Source organism: Ovis aries, chromosome 17 (genome assembly GCF_016772045.2).
Source record: "Ovis aries strain OAR_USU_Benz2616 breed Rambouillet chromosome 17, ARS-UI_Ramb_v3.0, whole genome shotgun sequence".
Lineage (NCBI taxonomy): Eukaryota > Metazoa > Chordata > Mammalia > Artiodactyla > Bovidae > Ovis > Ovis aries.
In genome coordinates this window covers 57,130,370-57,150,414 of record NC_056070.1, presented here as the reverse complement: position 1 = coordinate 57,150,414, position 20,045 = coordinate 57,130,370, and the positions used below count along the sequence as shown (strand labels likewise).

The 20,045-nt window shown below is 44.6% G+C and overlaps 1 protein-coding gene and 1 non-coding gene across 2 annotated transcripts in view; one reads left to right on the top strand and one right to left on the bottom strand.

Moving 5' to 3' along the window:
- The window catches only part of VSIG10 (V-set and immunoglobulin domain containing 10), a 40,261-nt gene extending 25,114 nt beyond the window's left edge, over positions 1–15,147 (bottom strand). The window contains exons 1-2 of the mRNA XM_027956536.2: positions 14,738–15,147; positions 5,582–5,869 (exon numbers count right to left, since the gene is read on the bottom strand). Of these exons, the coding sequence (XP_027812337.2) occupies positions 5,582–5,869; positions 14,738–14,816 (367 nt within the window). The 5' untranslated portion in view covers positions 14,817–15,147. The remainder of the gene's footprint in view (positions 1–5,581; positions 5,870–14,737) is intronic.
- Positions 7,718–7,789, top strand: TRNAK-UUU (transfer RNA lysine (anticodon UUU)). The gene has a single exon. It is a non-coding gene; the product is annotated as a tRNA-Lys (tRNA).
- Positions 15,148–20,045: the final 4,898 nt, after the last annotated feature.

The following is a 20,045-nucleotide window of genomic DNA, read 5'->3' as shown; positions in this document are numbered from 1 at the left end:
ATATAAAAAACAGAACAAATGAACACATATAAAAATCAGAAACAGAGCCACAGATACAGAGAACAGGTGGTTGCCAGAGGGGAGGGAAGTGAGGAGAGGAAAGATATAAATGAAGGAGATTAAGACTTTCAGTTACAAAATAAATGAGTCATGGGTATGAAATATACAGTGTGGGGAATTCAGTCAATAATTATATAATACCTCTGTCTGGTGCCAGATCATAACTAGAGTTATTGCAGTAATCATTTTGAAAAGTATGGAAATGTCAAACCACTGTGCTGTGTAACAAGAACTAACATAGTGTTGTAGGTCAATTATATTGGGTTGGCCAAAAAGTCTGTTTGGATTTATCTGTAAGTTTGGCCAACCCAATAGTTCAAAAACAAACAAATTCATAGAAAAAGAGATCAGATCTCTGGTTACCACAGGTAGGCTGATGGGAGGAAGGGAAACTGGACAAAGGTACAAACTTCCAGTTATACGATAAATTAGTATTAGGGCTGTAATGTGTAAGACGATAAATATAATTAACACTGCTGTGTGTTATATATGAAAGTTAAGAGAGTAAATCTTAAGACTTCTCATCATAGGGAAGATTTTTTTTCTATTTAATTTTGTATCTATATGAGATGAAAGATGTTCACTAAACTTATTGTGGTCATTTCATGATGTGTATAAGTAAAATCATTGTGCTGGATAGCACAATGTCAATTATACCTCAATAAAGCTGGAAGAAAAAAATTTTTTAAATAACAAAACAAAACCAAAGTCACTTACAGATAACAATTTGTCACATCTCAGAATTCTCCCCCTAGTTTCCAAGGCCATCTTAGAATGTTCCCAAACTCTTCTCCTTAAGAGACTAAGTTATCAACCACATCAATAGTAAGATGGGAAGAGCAAAATTCGGGCCCACAGAGTCCCTGACACACAGCAAATCTTGTTGGAAAAGCTCAGGTGTACTGATTGTTGGGAATTTAAGATGCATTTTTCCCCCACAGGAATCCTGTCACCTGCTTAACCAGCTGAGAGAGAGAACATGAACCCAGTGCATATACACTGGTGCCAATTCTATGCTGAAGGCTGCACATGTGTATCTCATGAATGTGTGCAGAGAATCTCTGCCTAGCTTGTACCATTACTCCTTAATTCACAAATGATAACTAAGGGTAGAGGATTTCAAGCGACTTCCCCAAGGTCACAAACACAACAGCCAGCAGGTCCTGCATTTGAACCTGGTAACTAGGCTTCAGAGAGTATGCTCTCAGCCATTCAGCAACACCACCACAGAAGTAATGGTGGGGTCAAGCCTAATCCATTTTCTGAAACTCCCATGCAGAAATGAGGGCTGAGTTCCAATCTGAGATGCCAAGGCCTCGCCTTCAGCCACTGTCTGAGGAGCAGGAAAGGGCTCCCTGGTGCCTGGAGGGGTATGGTGTAGCTTGGGGTCTCTCTGAAATGGGAACACAGCCTGACATTCCAGAGGGTTTGTTTTGGTGTATGTGAAACCAGAGGATATCTGTGTTGTGGACTGAACGCTTGTTTCCCCCCAAATTCATATGCTGAAGCCTGTGTCCAGTGTGATGGCATTTGGAGGTAGGGCCTTTGGGAGGGGTTAGGTCCTGAGAGCAGAGCTCTCATGAAAGGGATGGGTGTCCTCATAGGAGGCCCCCAGAGCTTGCTTCTTCCCTCCTTGTTCACCAAGGAGAGAAGATACTCATTTACCAATCAGAGAGCAGGCCCTCACTAGACACTGCATCTGCCAGCACCTTGATCTTGGACTTTCCAACCTCCAGAACTGTGAGGAAGAAACGTTTGTTCTTTAAACTACTCAGTCTATGCTATTGTTATACCAGCCCAAACTGACTAAGACAGCCTATGTCCTGTTTTCATGAACAAGCCCTACACCAGTCAGGGACACTATATGTTTTCAAATCAAGTTTCCATAACACAAATCACACCACAGTAACTCAGAGAGCTCAAAGCACCATTTGAGTTTAATGACTTTAAAAGAATATTTTCATCACAAGAAGACCTTGCATTTATCTCCCTCTGGGCAATAATGAAACTAATCCATCCTCCAATAAACTTAGCCAATGATTAATAAGTTAGTGTCAGATAAAATCATCATATATCAGAGAGAGTGATGATAAAATAAAAACCCAAAGTTGTAATGCCACCTTACTCCTCTGAGGTCAAAAGCAAAGACATTTAGGGACTTCTTTGGTGGTCCAGTAGTTTAGATGCCACACTTATACTGCAGGGGGTGTATGTTTAAGCCCTGGTCAAGGAACTAATAAGATCTTGCACGCCTCATAGTGCAGCCAAAAATTAAAAAAATAAAAAAGACATTTACTGACGGACTGATATGAAGGAATTATTATTATTTTTAGTCACATCATGCAGCATGCAGAATCTTCGTTCCTCAACCAGGGATCGAACTTGTGCCCTGTGCAGTGAGAGCACAGTATTAACCACTGGACCGCCAGGGTAGTCCCAAAGGAATTGATACTGTTTGGCAGCTGGAGTGAGGGAGGTCTGTTGGCACCCACCAGGAACCAATAAAAACTGGGCCAAATTGGGTGACATTTTTTGATACACCCACATTCATTCCGGGTCATTCAGCAATTTATCCAGACCGAAAAACATTGCGTTTGCAAATTCCATAAGCCTTGAGAGTTGGTGGGAACCTTAGAAACCATCCAAAAATCTAGACATGTCCTTGAAGCCTCTCTTTCCTTCATCCTCCATTTCCAACCCAGCAGCAAATCTTGGCAGTCTCCCTCCGAAATATTCTCTGAACTGTACATTTTCACCCTGACTCTGACCACTAACATCTTGTACCTCTGACTGGCTTCCTTGTTTTTTATGTTACCAGTTTTCTTTGTGACGAGACACATCCATTCTCTATGTGTAATTTAAATGATACAAGACCCTTGCTAGCTTACAGTCGCAGGGGTGCGGCCTACACCTGGAATAAGAGTCCCAATTGTCTTTACCAGTTGTATTAGTATCCTTGGGCTGCCTTAACAAAGTACCTCAAATTAGACAGATTAAAAGAACAGAAATTGGGACTTCCTTGGTGGTCCAGTGGCTATTCTCCATGCTGCCTACGCAGGGTACTGGCTTTGATCCCTCGTTAGGGAACTAGACCCCATATACCACAACTAAAGAGTTTGTATGCCGCAACTAAGACTCAGTGAAGCCAAATACATAAATAAATATTATTTTAAAAAAAGAATAGAATTGACTCTCCCACCATCCTGAAGTATGAAATCAGATGTCAGAAGGGCCATATTCCTCTCAAGGCTCTAGGAGAGAACCCTTCCTTGCCTCTTTCCTCGTGGCTGCTGCTTGGGGCCATCTGTCTTGGGCATTCCTTTGCTTGCAACTGCACTACTCCAATCTCGGCCTGCCACTGTGTGAGTTCTTCCTGTGTCTCTGTCTTTGCATGCATTTTCCTCCTATAAGGATAACAGTCAATTTTAATTAGGGCCCACTCTAATGACATTATCTTCTGGGCTTCTCAGGTGGTGCAGTGGTAAAGAATCTGCCTGCTAATGCAAGAGATGCAGGTTCAATCCCTGAGTCGGGAAGATCCCCTGGAGGAGGGCACGACAACCCACTCTAGTATTCTTGCCTGGGAAACCCCATGGACAGAGGAGCTTTGGCGAACTATAGTCCATGGGGTCACAGAAGAGTTGGACACCACTAAGTGACTGAGCACACAATGACCTCATCTTAGGTTGATTGTAATTGCAAAGAGCCTATTTCCAAATAAAGTCATATTCACAGGTACTGAGATTAGGAAATCAACATATCTCTCTGGGGATACAATTCAACCCACAACACTAGTCCTACCCAGCCCCACATGGTCTGGCCCTACCTCTCATATCTCACAGGTCCTGCCTTCTCACCTCCTGGGTTCCCATCATACCAGCTGCCTTCTCACCTACACATGCACCATGTTCAACCCGTCTTGCACCAGTTCAGTTTCTGCCTGGATCCCTCTCTCTCTTTTGCATGACTGGCTCCTACATATCATTCACTGTCAATGTCACTCCTTCCAAAAGCTCCTCTCTGACCCACCCATGTAAAGTGTTTCAGAGAATCACATCACGCCATCTCAATTCTCTGCACAACACCTGTCACTCTGATACTGCCTGAAGCATTTTTTTACCTGCTGACTGTCTGTCTTCCCCCAGTAGGATGTCAGTTCCGTGAGGGTAGGGACAGTTTCTGTCCGATCCATTCCTGTGGCCCAGTGCCTAGAACAGTGTCTGACATCGGGCTCTCAATAAATATATATTGACTAAAGGAATGACTAAATTCTTTAATTTATAGATGAGAAAATCAGGGAGCAATAAAATGACCACATGAGTATTTCCATTCAACTAGAATGTGGATGTCCCTCTAAGACAGTGATCAACAAACTTTTCTGTAGGGGCCAGAGAGTAAACATTTTAGGTTCTGTGGGACATACAATCAGTTTCACAGTCACTCAGCTCTGAGATTATAGCACTAAAGACAATCAGAGATAATATGTGACTGGATAAGCATTGCTATGTTCAAATAAGACCTTATTTGAACCGAAAGTTGAATTTCATATAATTTTCACATGTCACAAGTATCATTCTTCTTTTGATTTTTTCAACCATTAAAAATGTAAAAAAAATTGCTGCTTGCAGATCATACAAAAATATACAACAGTCTAAAAATGGCCCACAGGTTATAATTTGCCAACTAAATCCATGCATATATATTGACAAACATGATATACTGATTTAGGAAAGACAGTAGTAATAGTTGTTCATACTAAGCCCTGTATTTAGCACTAGAGCATAAGAGCATATATCTGGTAAGGCATGCAATGCATTTTCCCCAGTTAACAAATAAGAAAAACTGAATCTCAGCGATATTAAGTTACTTACTCAAGATGACCTATCCTTAGGGTTGGAACTCAGGCAGTCTGACTTGCTTATGTTATACTTTGACTTTGTTACATAATAAAATGAGATTAATAGCAAGGATGATATTAATAAACTAAAGTAATAGCTAACTATTAATAAATAATATGCCAGGATCCATTTACAGCAATTTACATAGACATCAGTTAAGTTCAGTTCAGTGGCTCAGTTGTGACTGACTCTTTGCAACCCCATGGACTGCAGCACACCAGGCCTCCCGGTCCATCACCAACTCCTGGAGTTTACTCAAACTCATGTCCATTGTGTCGGCGATGCCATCCAACCATCTCATCCTCTGTCATCCCCTTCTCCTCCCTCCTTCAATCTTTCCCAGCATCAGGGTCTTTTCAAATGAGTCAGTTCTTCACATCAGGTGGCCCAAGTATTGGAGTATATACGTAGATATACTGGCATTTATTCCTCACAGCAATTCTATGAGGCAAGAATTCCTATTATCCCCATTATACAGATGAGGAAATGACAGATGTGAGAGATCACTCAGCTTGCACGTGGGAGTGCCCAGAATGAAACCCAGGCTACTGTCTCCAAAGGCCTCCTCAGGTCCAAGGCTCTGAGCCCCTCCCCACCAGTTGCAATCCCCACCCACCACTTACTGGCCACCTGCAGCCACACTTGGAACCTCCGTGTCTCAGTCTTGTTCAGGACCTCAGAGCAGGTGTAGTTGCCCTCATCCTGCAGGTTCAGCGCCTCAATGTGCAGGGAGCTGGCATTCACCAGAGAGAAGCGCGACTGGGCTGGTGGGAGGCTGGAATTGGAGGACAAGAGGAAGACTGACTCCGAGTCATTGCGGCACCAGGTCACAAGGCCCCTCGGTCCCGAGATGTTGCCACAGTGCAGGGTGATGTTTTCGTGAATTTCTCCAATGATGACAGCCTCCAATCCTGTGCAAGGAAAGGTCAGGCTGTTACTATCTTTCTTGATCCTAGACAATCTCCTTTTCTTGCCGTTTCCCTGCATTAAGATTTAAAAAACAAAAACAAAACAGGCATGTATTTTTGAGATACAATAATACACTGAGCCCAACCCTGTTGGGATTATTGGCCAGTAATTGACAGTAATGAATTTGTGGTGGATCTCAACTGCAAACAGTCCTAATAAACCCCTTCTCCACTGTCTATGCCCTTCACAACGTCACTCCACAATGCCCTCCTACTCTTGACTCTGGTAGCACCATGCGACTTACTCTGATCATTGGGGTGTTAACAAATGTGTTGCAAGCAGAGGCTTAAAAAGCACTGGTGTGATTGGGCTTGCTCACTCTCATCTTCTGCTACCACCTTGAGAAGGATGTGCCTGGGCTAGGTAGCAGGGGAGGGTGAAAAATATATGGTGGGGACCCCAGCTGCCTCAATCCTCAGCTATGGCCACTCACCTGATGCCCAGACACATGAGTGAGCCCAGGCAAGATCAGCAGGGCCAACTGCCCAATACTCCCAGGCCCTTCAGAAATAAGCACTCATTGCCATTTTGTGATGCTTTGTCACACAGATTATTATGGTAATAAATAACTGATACAGAATCTGAGTGGATTTACTTGCCTAGAAATCCAGAACGGTGGAAGGAAGAGGGCTCTGGCTTTGCTTCCTCTTTCCTGCTGCTCTCTGTCTCTCTCCACCTCAGGTACAATGCAACACTACTCAGCAGCTCCATGCAGGAATGGGCTCAGAGTGGGGACTTTGGGGCATGCTTTGAGCTAGGCACTGGGGAGCCAATGACAGGCAAAATAGAAACCTGCAGGATCTCACAGTCTAGTGGAGAAAATAGGCAATAGGGACTCCCCTGGCAGTCCAGCAGTTAAAACTCCACGCTTCCACTGCAGGGGGAATGGGTTCGATCCCTGGTCAGGCAACTAGGATCCCATATGCCATGCAGCATGGCAAAAACAACAATAACAACAACAACAACAAAAACCACCAGACAATAAACTGGCAATTAGGATGCAGTGTGATAAATAGCATGATAGGAGCTTGGAGAAGGGGCTCTTAAGTCTAGCTGTGGTTTTTGACAGGGAAGGCTTCCTCTAGGAAGCCACACTGAGATCTGATGGTCAGGAAAGCACTAGCTAGGTAGGGATGAAGCTGGTGTTCCCAGGCAGAATGAAAAGTGCAGATCAGCAGCAGCACTGTCAGAAATTCAGATTATCAAGTCCCACCCAGAACATCTAAATCAGAACCCAGGGGTGGGGTGGGAGGTAGCACTCTACATTTTCACAAGCCCTCCAGGTGACCCTGATGCTCATTCAAGACTGACAAATGTTCAGGTAACTGACTTGGCATTAAGACTGCCACCAGGTAACAAGAAGCGAATGCAGCCCATTTTGCTGAGAAATGTCCTAATATTTCAGCCCCCTCCACAATCAGCACCCACATACAAAGAGGTCACAGGCGCAGGAATAACGGGCAGAACCAGTCTTACTCATGTTGTCACATTCAATAGATGAGAAAACTGTGATGCAAAGAAGGGAAGCGGGCTGGCCTGAAGTCCTACAATGAGAAGGTAGCAGTATGCGACCAGAGTCTAGATTTCTTGCTCCATTCAGTGCTTTTTCCACCACATTGGAAGTTTTCAAAGTATGTGAATATTCTGGGGTTTTGTGAAAGATGGTATTTCATTACAAAATAAACTGCCCTCAACAGTGGTATTGGAACAATTGGCTGTCCACACACAAAAGAATGAAGTTGGACCCCTTACCTTACATCACACATAAAAATTAACTCAAAATCAGGAGTTCCCTGGCAGTCCAGTGGTTAGGACACAGCACTTTTACTGCTGTGGCCTGGGTTCAATCCCTGGTTGGGGAACTAAGATTCTGCAAGCCAGGCAGAGATGTCAAAAAAATAAGGAACTCAAAATAGACCATAGAAAACTATAAATTACTTAGAAAAAAAAAAAAAAGAATGTATCTTTGTGACTTTGGGTTAAGCCTGCAGGCACCCAAGAGCCTGTGCGTCATAGTAAGAGAAGACACTACAATAAGAAGCCTGTGCACTGCAACTAGAGAAAGCCCACACCAGCACAGCCAATAAATAAGTAAATAAATATTTTTTAAAAAGCACCCTGAAACAAGATGAATGGGAAACCATCCCAATAAACACATTTTGGATACAAAAAAATAAAGTGAAAAGAAGACCCACAAGTTGAGAGAAAATATTTACAAATCACATCTGAGAAGAGATCTGTATGTGGAATATATATATACAAAACTCTCAAAGCTCAACAATAAGACAGTATAAAATGAGTAAAAGATTTAAATTGACATTTCTCCAAAAGATAGATAAAAGGCCAATAAGCACATGAAAAGCTCAACATTAGCCACTAGGGAAAATGCAAATCAAAACTATAATAAGATACCTAACACTTCACACTTGCTGCTGCTGCTGCTAAGTCACTTCAGTTGTGTCCGACTCTGTGCGACCCCATAGACAGCAGCCCACCAGGCTCCCCCTGGGATTCTCCAGGCAAGAACACTGAAATGGGTTGCCATTTCCTTCTCCAGTGCTTGAAAGTGAAAAGTGAAAGTGAAGTTGCTCAGTCGTGCCCGACTCTTAGCGACCCCATGGACTGCAGCCCACCAGGCTCCTTCACACTTGCTGCTGCTGCTAAGTCGTTTCAGTCGTGTCTGACTCTGTGCAACCCCATAGATGGCAGCCCACCAGGCTCCCCCGTCCCTGGGATTCTCCAGGTAAGAACACTGGAGTGGGTTGCCATTTCCTTCTCCAATGCATGAAATTGAAAAGTGAAAGTGAAGTTGCTCAGTCGTGCCCGACTCTTAGTGACCCCATGGAGTGCAGCCTACCAGGCTCCTCCACCCATGGGATTTTCCAGGCAAGAGTACTGGAGTGGGTTGCCATTGCCTTCTCCGTCACACTTGCTAGGATGGCTAAAATGAAAGACAATAACAAGTGTTGGCAAAGATGTAGAGAAACTGGAACCCTTATACATTGTTAGCAGGATTTTTAAATGGTGCTGCTACATTGGAAAACAGTTTGATATTTCCTCGCAAGGTAAAGCTACCATAAGACTCTACCTTAGCAAGTCTAGCCCTAGGTGTATAATCAAGAAAAATGAAAACTTGTCCACACAAAAACTTGCACATGCATGCTCACATTATTCATAATAGCCAAAAGGTGGTAACAGCCTGAATGCCCATCAACTGATGAATGAATAAAATGTGGTATATCCATATAATGGGAATATTACTCGGCCATAAAAAAGGCCAAAGCTATAGCATGGATGAATCTTGAAAACACTGTGTTACGTGAAAGAAGGCAGTCATAAAAGACAACATATTTTGTGATTCCAATTATATGAGATGTCCAAATAGGTAGACCTACAGAGATGTCCAAATAAGTAAATCTATGGAGATAGAAAGTGGATTAGCTGTTGTCTAGGGCTGGAGAAGTGGCTTGTCTGGGGGCAGAGGAACATAGTGGGGCGTGACTTATTAAAAATTTTATTTATTTTTGGCTGGGTCTTCATTGTTGCATTTGGGCCTTCTTTAGTTGCGGTGATGCCAAAGAATGCTTAAACTACTGCACAACTGCACTCATCTCACATGCTAGTAAAGTTCTCCAAGCTCAAAATTCTCAAGCCAGGCTTCAGAAATATGTGAACAGTGAAATTCCAGATGTTCAAGCTGGTTTAGAAAAGGCAGAGGAACCAGAGATCAACAACATCTGCTGGATCATCAAAAAAGCAACAGAGTTCCAGAAAAACATCTATTTCTGCTTTATTGACTATGCCAAAGCCTTGGACTGTGTGGATCACAATAAACTGTGGGAAATTCTGAAAGAGATGGGAATACAGAGCACCTGACCTGCCTCTTGAGAAACCTCTATGCAGATCAGGAAGCAACAGTTAAGAACTGGACATGGAACAACAGACTGGTCCCAAATAGGAAAAGGAGAATGTCAAGGCTGTATATTGTCACCCTGCTTATTTAACTTCTATGCAGAGTATATCAGGAGAAACGCTCGACTGGAAGAAGCACAAGCTGGAATCAAGATTGCCAGGAGAAATATCAATAACCTCAGATATGCAGATGACACCACCCTTATGGCAGAAAATGAAGAGGAGCTAAAGAGCCTCTTGATGGGAGAAGGAAATAGCAACCCACTCCAGTAATCTTGCCTGGAAAACACCATGTACAGAGGAGCCTGGCAGGCTATAGTCCGTGGGGTCACAAGAGTCAGACACAACTTAGCGACTAAACCATCCACCACTACAAAGTGAATATATGCCTAAAGATAATGTGTGAAAAGGATATTTGCCATACACTAGCTAGTTTTTTGGTGGGAAGGTGTGAGTCAAGGAAGACTTGGGGTTATTTTTTCATCAACTTCCATTTTATACTTATTTGCAATGGCCATTTCTTTTTTACTAATACTGTAAAATTATGAAAACGAATAAAACACTGAAAGTTTCATAAAAAAAAAAAGCCTCTTGATGAAAGTGAAAGAGGAGAGTGAAAAAGTTGGCTTTAAAGCTCAACATTCAGAAAACTAAGATCATGGCATCTGGTCCCATCACTTCATAGGAAATAGATGGGGAAACAGTGGAAACAGTGTCAGACTTTATTTTTTGGGGCTCCAAAATCACTGCAGATGGTGATTGCAGCCATGAAATGAAAAGACTCTTACTCCTTGGAAGAAAAGTTATGACCAACCTATATAGGATATTGAAAAGCAGAGACATTACTTTGCCAACAAAGGTACGTCTAGTCAAGGCTATGGTTTTTTCAGTGGTCATGTATGTATGGATGTGAGGGTTGCACAGTGAAGAAAGCTGAGCACCGAAGAACTGATGCTTTTGAACTGTGGTGTTGGAGAAGACTCTTGAGAGTCCCTTGGACTGCAAGGAGATCCAACCAGTCCATTCTGAAGGAGATCAGCCCTGGGATTTCTTTGGAGGGAATGATGCTGAAGCTGAAACTCCAGTACTTTGGACACCTCATGGGAAGAGTTGACTCATTGGAAAAGACTCTGATGCTGGGAGGGATTGGGGACAGGAGGAGAAGGGGGCGACGGAGGATGAGATGGCTGGATGGCATCACTGACTCGATGGACGTGAGTCTGAGTATTCTCCAGGAGTTGGTGATGGACAGGGAGGCCCGGTGTGCTGCGATTCATGGGGTCGCCAAGAGTCGGACACGACTGAGCGACTGAACTGAACTGAACTAGCTGCGCGAGCAGAGGCTGCTCTCTCGCTGCAGTGACTGATCTTCTCATTGCGGTGGCTTCTCTTGTTGCAGAGCACGGGCTCTAGGTGCACGGGCTTCAGTAGCTGTGGTTCCTGGGCTCTACTGCACAGGCTCAATAGTTGTGGTACACAGGCTTAGTTGCTCCATGGTATGTACGATCTTCTCAGATCATGGATCAAACCTGTGTCTCCTGCACTTCTTGGCAGATTCTTTACCACTAAGCCACCGAGGAAGCCCAGGAGAGACTTAATACTTAAGTAGAGGGCATCTTTTTGCGATGAAAATGTTCTGGAACTAATGGTGATGGCTGCACAATCTTGTGAATATACTAACCACCACTGAATTGTACAGTTAAAAGGGTAAAGTATATAGTATGTAAGTAAATTATATCTCAATTAGGTTGTTGTAAAAAAAAATTGTTACCTGCCTTTGGAACTCATTCTCTTTTATAAAACAAAGAGTAACCGTTATCTGTATTTGGGCTTTTATCTGGTTGGAAGGGGCTACCTCTGAAAAATCACGAGACAGCTGAAGCTACAGCATGTTCCCACACTCTCCCACTGTGGCTATATCATTCCCTGAAGCCAGGGTAAAATGAAATAAATAAATAAATAAATTCTAATCACTTGTTGGAAGGCAGAAAATGTGACCTAATGCTGGAGATTCCAAAATAGCAAGAAACACTTCTAAACAATCACTTTAAAAAATAAGTGAGAATTATTTTTAAATAGTTAGGCCTGGGAACCCAAGTTCTCAGTGGCAATCCCCACTGAGGAGAAAAAAACCAGAATTACAGATGCAACAATGTGTTTGTGAGACCTGAAGACCTGCCCTTCCCAGGCTCCTTGGCAAAGGAAGAAAAAAAAAGCCTTGGAAAAGCCCCAGTGAAACTTTAGTCTTGGAACTTGAGCTAACACTGTCTTTTCCTCCAAGGACTAGAATGACATAACCACAAACTACACCATTTTAAGGCATTTCACTTCTGGCTTAGCTCACTCTGTTCTTTTTAAATACTGACACTGAAGGTGACCTTAGAGATCTCTCAGTCCTGAGGGCTGAGTTCAGGACAGGCTGAGTCAGGGTTCCGTAGGGAAGAACACAGTCATCAACTAGTGACGTCTGACAGGGAGAAGGAATGGGTGGTCCTTGAGGGTGCACTGGTTCCATGCTTAATCATCCTAAACCTCCGCATGTTACAGCTGAGAAAACTTAAGTCCAGAAAGCTTAAGTGATTTCCTTAAGCTCCCACAAAAGCCACTGGAAGAGCTGGGACTGTCATTCAGGTCTTCAAGGTGCCAGGTCACAGGAATTTACTCGGTCTCCCAGCCAGAAGAGTGAGACATTCTGTGTTACTAGAAGTGGTCCATAAGGTATCCGGAGGGCCCTTGAAAGTCCCCCAAGCTTAAATTTGGAATATGGACTGGAGGGGTGGGATGGTAAGGGTGGTAGGGAGGCTCAAGAGGAAGGGATATATGTGTGTGTGTGTGTGTGTGTGTGTGTGTATATATAGCTGATTCACAATGTTGTACTGTAGAAACTAACAGTTATATACAATCAAAAAAAGAATACGGACCAAAGGAAGAAACAATATAAATAACCCTTTTCCAAAGCTGCCATCATATTAACATTTACAGAGTTGGGACTATATCAAACAGTTATTTTTTTTTTCCTATTCTTTTCTCAAGAATGACCCTAGGTTTACAACCTGAGGTTGGGCCTTGAACACTGTCTGGAGTTAAGTGACAGGAGAAAGATGGTTTTCTCTCCCAAAACAACTCCCAGCTTGAAAAACAAAGAACAAAAATACATCAAGCAAGGAAAGCCCTCTGGCACTGTACACAAAGGTGAACTTGACCTGGGAGTCAAAATAACTGGGCATGGCAATGGAGGAAACATCTTTGTGTGGAGAGCTACAGCCAGTTCATTCCACAATCATGATTTCAACCCAGGGTTCTGATGTCCCCAGACCCTTGATATTCCCAGTACAGTAAACACTGCAGACAGTTGGGAAGTAGGGAATACACAATCACCTTTGAGGGTCAGCCGACTGGAGACGGTATATCCACTTCTCCTCCCCAAAGCACAGGGACCACCCCTCCATATGACTGGAGGTGCCAGCCCAGTCATGTCTATGACTTCAGTGGGCCAGGGGGAAGCATTAGCATTAATACTACAGCCAGGAGCGGGGAACAAATTTGAAGTCGCCTATCCTAGATGAAAACAGGTGACCACAACTCAGTTCCACTTGGGAAAGCAGGCCCTGCGCGGCAAGATCCTCAATTTTCCCACCTAAACTAGAAATCTAGCTTATGAGGAATTTTATTGTTTTTAAATAATTGCTAAAAAGAAAGCAAAATAAAAACTTGTGAGAGCCTCCCAATTAGGAACTTTTGGCACTTGCTGCTAGGAAGCTCACAGGGGGCAATTCCTCTAGGCACCTACAAGAGATCAGCAGACCACACTGGACTGGGTGATTCCTGAAAATAGGACTCTTAAGTATTCTGGCAAACTCCATCTCCTTTCCCTCACCTCAGGTCCTCTCACTGCTTGTCACACTACCCTGAATGCAAAAGACATGCATTTGCTGGTGAATTAAGTTCAAAATTATTTTTTCAATCTTTTAAAAATTCTGTATGTTTTTGTAAGGGCTTCCCTGGTGGCTCAGTAGTAAAGAACCTGCTAGCCAATACAGGAGGCATGGGTTTGATCCCTCCGTCAGGGAGATCCCCTGGAGAAGGAAATGGCAACCCAATCCAGTATTCTTGCCTGGGAAACCCCATGGACAGAAGAGCATGGCAAGTTACAGTCTATGGGGTCACAAAAGAGTCAGACAGGATTTAGCGGCAAGACAACAGCAACAACAAAATGTTTTTGTAAGCAACCCTCTGTTCTTTATTGCTCCAAGGCAGATCACAGATGGAGCAAGTTAAGACTTCGCCAATCATATCAAGAGTAAGAGGCAATGTCAAGTGTAGGGGAAGTTTCCTGTAAATTTGAAATTATTTCAAAATAAAAGTTTTTTCGTTTAAGTAAAGGAGAAAAGCACAATTTTGCCATAGTCCACACCGGTCGGCTTGCGGGAGTGTGTAGGGAAACCACAGGTTACAGGTGCAAGGCGAGTTCAACCTTGGGCAGAGGGAGGAGAGGAAACTGAAGGAGCCTCGAGTTTGAGAACCAGCGCAGCACGTAAAACCAAACCGCGAATTTACATAGGCCATTTAAAAAAAAAAACAGAATAAAATTAAACATGTTACACCTCTTCAATGTTTCCATCTTCAGTTTCCCCAATTTTCACCTCCGCAGGCCCTTTGCAGCCTCGCCTGCTGCCCACTCTAAGAGGGTAGGGATGTCTTGCCCTTTATCAAGCGCTCGGTAAAATTCTTTCCTGCAAAAAGCTGAGCTGCGAGCAGGAAAGTCAAGACCCTCCCAGGGCGACTTCGAGGCCTCGGCCACGACTGGATCCCTCGAGTCGGAGGGATTCCGTCCCCGGCTCTCCCCTCCCCACCGTTGCCTCGCATCAACTTTTTGCCTCCAGATCGTTGCCCCTTACCTGCGGCGACCCAGCGGGCCAGTAGCGCTCCGAAGCAGACGAGAACCCAGGACTCTGACGCCCGGACGCCCGCGGCCATCTCGCCCCAGATGCGGGCAGGGGCCCTTCGGGAAACGCAAGCTCCGGCTTGGCTGGATGTGCGCCCCCCAGGGGTACCCAGTACTTCTCCCAAGTCCTCGGAACGACAGAGTAGCTCCACTTTCCGCAGCCCCCAGGAAGGATGCTTGGGGTGAGCCCGATGTCAGGGGCCAGGAGCTGCGCCGGGCTCCAAGCACCACTCTCTCCAGAGCGCCCGGCCCCTGGTGGGAGGGCGCACCCCGCCCCCTGCGCCCGCCACTCACTCCCGCTGACGGAAAACAACCGGAGCTGGGTTCCCTCCCGCCTCCCATCCAGGCGGGAGCCCAACTTCCTCTACCTTGGCCGAGGAGGAGGGCTTTATGCAAAGGGTGCGCGCCCGGGCGCGCCGAGTCGGGTCGGGGCAGGCCGGGGGCGGAGCGCCGAGGCTGGTCCCTCCCCGAGCCCACTCGCCCGGGACAGCGGCCCTGAGTCGCGGGGAAAGTGGGCGGCGCAGAGCCCTGCAGCTGCCGCAGGACGGCATCCCCCCTCGACCCGCCGGCTGCTCCCTCCCGGGCGCCCAGGCTGCGGCACTCGAAGGACCGTCTCGACTCGGAGGGGCAGGTGCCAATCTGCAGGATTCACGGTTCCCTCGGTTTAGCTGTTCTAGGGATTCCCAGTTGTTTTCCTGTGCCTCCGGGTGGACTCCTGGGCCGCCATCGCTGCCTTTCTCTACCCTTTGCAGAAGGAAGGCAGGTCTGGAGCAGGAGAAAGATGATCCTTTAGACCTTCCAGCCAAGAGCTGCCACGAGACTCTGGTCCTCGGGCTAACTGGTAGAGACCACACAGTAAGCGCGAGGGCAGCGGAACTGGGTGCTGGGAGCTTTTTTTATTTTTCTAGTCCCCCCACCCCCATCCAGTCTGGTTCCCAGAGAACTACATTTCCAAGCTAAAATCCCCCTCTTCCTGCCACACCCCTAACCCATCCTCTGTCCTAGGGAAAATGCGGTTATGACATCCTGAGGAAGAGATGATCCTTGAAACAGCCCTAACAGAAACTTACTCTTAAAAAACAAACAAAAAACTGCAGTAACATAGTGAAATATTAACTGTGAATAAACTAGAAGGTGAATATATGAGAGTTCCCATTCTTTCAACTTTTCTATCTTTGAAAATTTCCCCATCATCTCATTGTAAAATTTGGGGGGAAAAAAAAAAGAAAACAATGCTATTAAGAAAATCATTCATTCTGTTGCCGGAAGACCCCTTATTGAAATACTTCTTCCATCAGGAAATCCTCTTGAAACCAATAAAAATGTGTTTTGCCCATGAATGAGACATAAAGTTGCACAGTCCCTTCCCCCCACCCCCGGCTTTTGTTCAATGATTTTATGTCTTCAGCCAGCTCCTGAAAGTTTTCCTTATTCCTCTCCTCCTTTTTTGTTTTTCTTCTTTTACTTGGTGACGGAAAGTAAATAATACAGGACCTGGACGCACACGTCCTGTATTCCTAGTGCCTGGTACCTCAGGTACCACCCAATGTATATTTGTTAAATAAACAAATGAGAGTTCATTGGTTTTGATATTACATCTCCTCAAACTTTTCTGACAGACATCTCACATCCTCACCTGAAGTTAACGAGATACGGATAAAATCAATAAGGGGCAAGTTTTTCAGCTGAGGGTCTGGAATTTTCTGTGACCCTACTGGTGCCTCACAGGGAACTTGCTCAGAGCACGTCCTCCTGGTATATTTGCTGAATCAAACACACTGGTCCTACACCCCGTTCTCCACCCCTGGAAGGATCAACCTCCTACACAATGTTTTACAACAGTGATTATAGCACCTCACATTTGCATAGATGGGGCTTTTTTCTAAAGAGCTTTAGAAACTTAATCTCACTGGTCCCTCCCTCCAACCCTTGGACCTAAAAATCATTCAGTCCCATTTTCACTGAGAAAGTACAGCTAGGAGGTTAAGCTCCAGGGCCTGAAGCCAGTTGGCGGTAAAGCCAGGACTGGAACCCGTGTCTGTCTGACTCCAATTCCTGCCAAAGCAAGTTCCAATCTTGTTACTTATACAGAGCCTTGTTGACTTGAAAGAAAAATGCACAATGTGAAAGTTGTGAGTTAAGTTGTATGCCAAAACCTTACCGAGGATCACAACCATAGAGACAGTCTCTCAAATAGCACTGAGAAACCGCTTGAAGAGGTAAGGGATGAGCCAGGTTATATATGAACTTTCTCGCTGGGAAAAACAAGTAGTCAAGCTTCAAAAGATTACTGCCAATGATGAAGAACAGACATATCAAATTAATGATTTTAATGTTTTTCTGTGAAAGAAAAGATGCAAGAGTTTGGGGTCATTTGAAAATTTTCTTTATATGTGCATCTTAAAAATTTTTTTGGCTGCTTTGGGTCTTAGTTGTGTCATGCGGAGTCTTTCCTTAGGGTACACAGACTCTCTAGTTGTGGCACAAGGACTCAAGCATCTAGGCTCAGTAATTGTGGCCCGAGGGCTTAGTTGTTCCACAGCATGTGGGATCTTAGTTCCCTGATTAGGCATCAAACCCACATCCCCTGCATTGCAAGGCAGATTCTTAACCACTGGACCACCAGGGAAGTCCCTAGATAGGCATCTTAACTATTCAAGGGGCTGTATATCCAAAGCACAGAATGTTTCCTGCTTTTTTTCCCATCCTGAATTTCCTGGAGGGTGCACTGTCATGGGCCACTGTAGTGGCTAATGGCTTGATCCTTGTAGAACTGGAATGGCAGGCAATAATTGTGTCTTTACACTCTGGATGTTTTGGGTGTCACCAGGCCAACAGACATGGGCATTCCCCTAAGCAATGCTCAAAGGAAGCCTCCAGACCACTCAGAGCTGGGACAGAGCTGGTGCAGTTAACACCCACTCTGGTTTGAGCAAGGCTGTGACTGACTCTGAGAGAGGACCTGTTAGGAAACACCCTGCCCTAACATCCAGTTGTGTTCCGGGCCACTCTGGACAGTAGAAAATGCCCTACCTAGAACAGTGATGTTGGGGGTGAGTTGGGGGTTCACTATGGGGTCTCTAGCAAAACAGGAGTCTTTCACTATCTGTACCTTATGGTCAATGTTTATTGTATTTGCATACGTGCTCAGTTGTGTCTGACTCTTTGTGACCCTATGAACTGTAGCTCCCCAGGCTCCTCTGTCCATGGGATTCTTTAGGCAAGAATACTGGAGTGGGTTGCCATTTCCTCCTCTGGGGATATTCCTGAGCCAGGGATCAAACCTTCATCTTCTGCAATGCAGGCACATTCTTTGCCACTGAACCACCAGGGAAGCCCCATGGTCAATGTTTACATCATGAGATTGTCACAGAAATAAAGTGAGGGATTCAGTCTTTAAAGCATCGTTTTAGGTTTTCTGTTTGAGATGCACCCTGTCAGAACCTGTCAGGACTTTTAAATCCCACAATTGGAAATTAAACATGAGGCTCAAACACCTCTTAGCTCAGGCTGCTATGCATGGCTACTTTTGTTTTCTTTCATTTTCACCTCCAAAGAATTGAAAAAACTCTATGCTAGGTGCTTTGTGTCCGTTCATTGAATCTTTAGCACAACCCTAAGAGGATGGCATTAAAATTTTCAGTTGACAGATGGCTCAGAGAAACCAATTTACATCTCCAGTTAAAGGGGGAATCTGGATTTGAACACCTATCTGAGGCAGTGTCACCCTGATCAGTCTTAGTGGGAGGACTGTGCTGGGGCTCCTGCCTGACTCCAGAGCCAACAGTCTTTGAAGCATCCTAGGTCTTTGAAGCCATCCAGCCACCTATTATTTCTGCCCCACTACTCCTCTTGCCAAGTCCCCTCCCTAGAGGTAACGCTGAAAGGTTTCTTAGCAACAACCTGCTTTTCTGTTTAACCTCTTGGGGGCTCAGAAAGGATGCGCCAGTCAGGAACAGCTTGAGTAGCAGCCTGGCCCTGGGGTCTGGCTCTGAACCCCTTGCTTCAAGAAGTACTAAAAGCCAGATGACAATATCCTACCAGTCCCCCGAGAAAGGGTTAACCAGGGACTGACAAGAGATGGAAGACTCACTCATCCTAAGGGATGAAAGGAGCCCAGTCATGTGCTAGTGAATATGGAATCACTCTTGGCAGTGAGAAGACAGTATAGTGTCTGTCAGTTTCCATAGTGTAAATATTTCCACAACAGCCAATTACAAGTTATCCCTGTGAAGTTACTGAGCCATAAGCACACTCAGCTCTCCCAAGCCTGTACCACTGGAACTTTGTCCCTATGAGACGACTCCAAGGTGGGAAACTTGCCAGGATTATCCAGGAGGAGAACTTGGAGCCAGCTGTATCAGATGACTCGGGTGAATACCTTCTCCCATCAAACTCCTGTTGTCAGGAGTTCCTTGGTGGTCCAGTGGTTAGGACCGCCACCATCATTGCTGAGGGCATGGGTTCAATCCCTGGCTGGGGAACTATATGATCCTGCATGTGTGTGATCAAAGGAAAACAAACAAAAAGTCCTATTCTCTGCTCTCACATTCACTTTTCATTTTAAATTAATTAACTTATTTGGCTGCACCTGGTCTTAGTTGTAGCACTCAGAATCTGTGATCTTCCTTGTGGCATGCGAACTCTTAGTTACGGCATGTGGGCTCTAGTTCCTTGACCAAGAATTAAATCCAAACCCCCTGCATTGGAAGTATGGAATCTTAGCCACTGGACCACCAGGAAATTCCTTTATCCTCATTTATTGAGTGCATCTGTTGGCCAACATAACTGTTATCTTCCTAACTCCAAATCAGGACATATGGATTGACAATCACAAATGTACTGAATCCATGGGGACAGAAAAAACTAGCAAACTCAAGTTACCCTGAGAAAGCTTGATGAAGCATTTCCCCGAAGTTGTCTGTTTTTTAAACAGCTTTTGCTGTATTCCTGATTATCAACATAGGCATGTTATGCTCATTCTAGACTAATGGGGGAAAAAGAGACAATAAAATGTAACCATAGTCATCTAGAAGTAATCACCATCACCACTAGAAACTTCTTGTCTTTTCTGCTGAGTTCCAATATGATTTTTTAAATGCAAAGTTGTGATGACATTTTACAGGGTGTTTTCATTCCTCCTTTTCCCCCTTAATTCTATATTAAAAGTAGACTTTGTGTGTTTTTGATGGCTATTTTTTTAAACTGGAAAATGAATAAAATGCTAATGGCTTAAAAAAAAAAAAGTCCAGATGAACCTT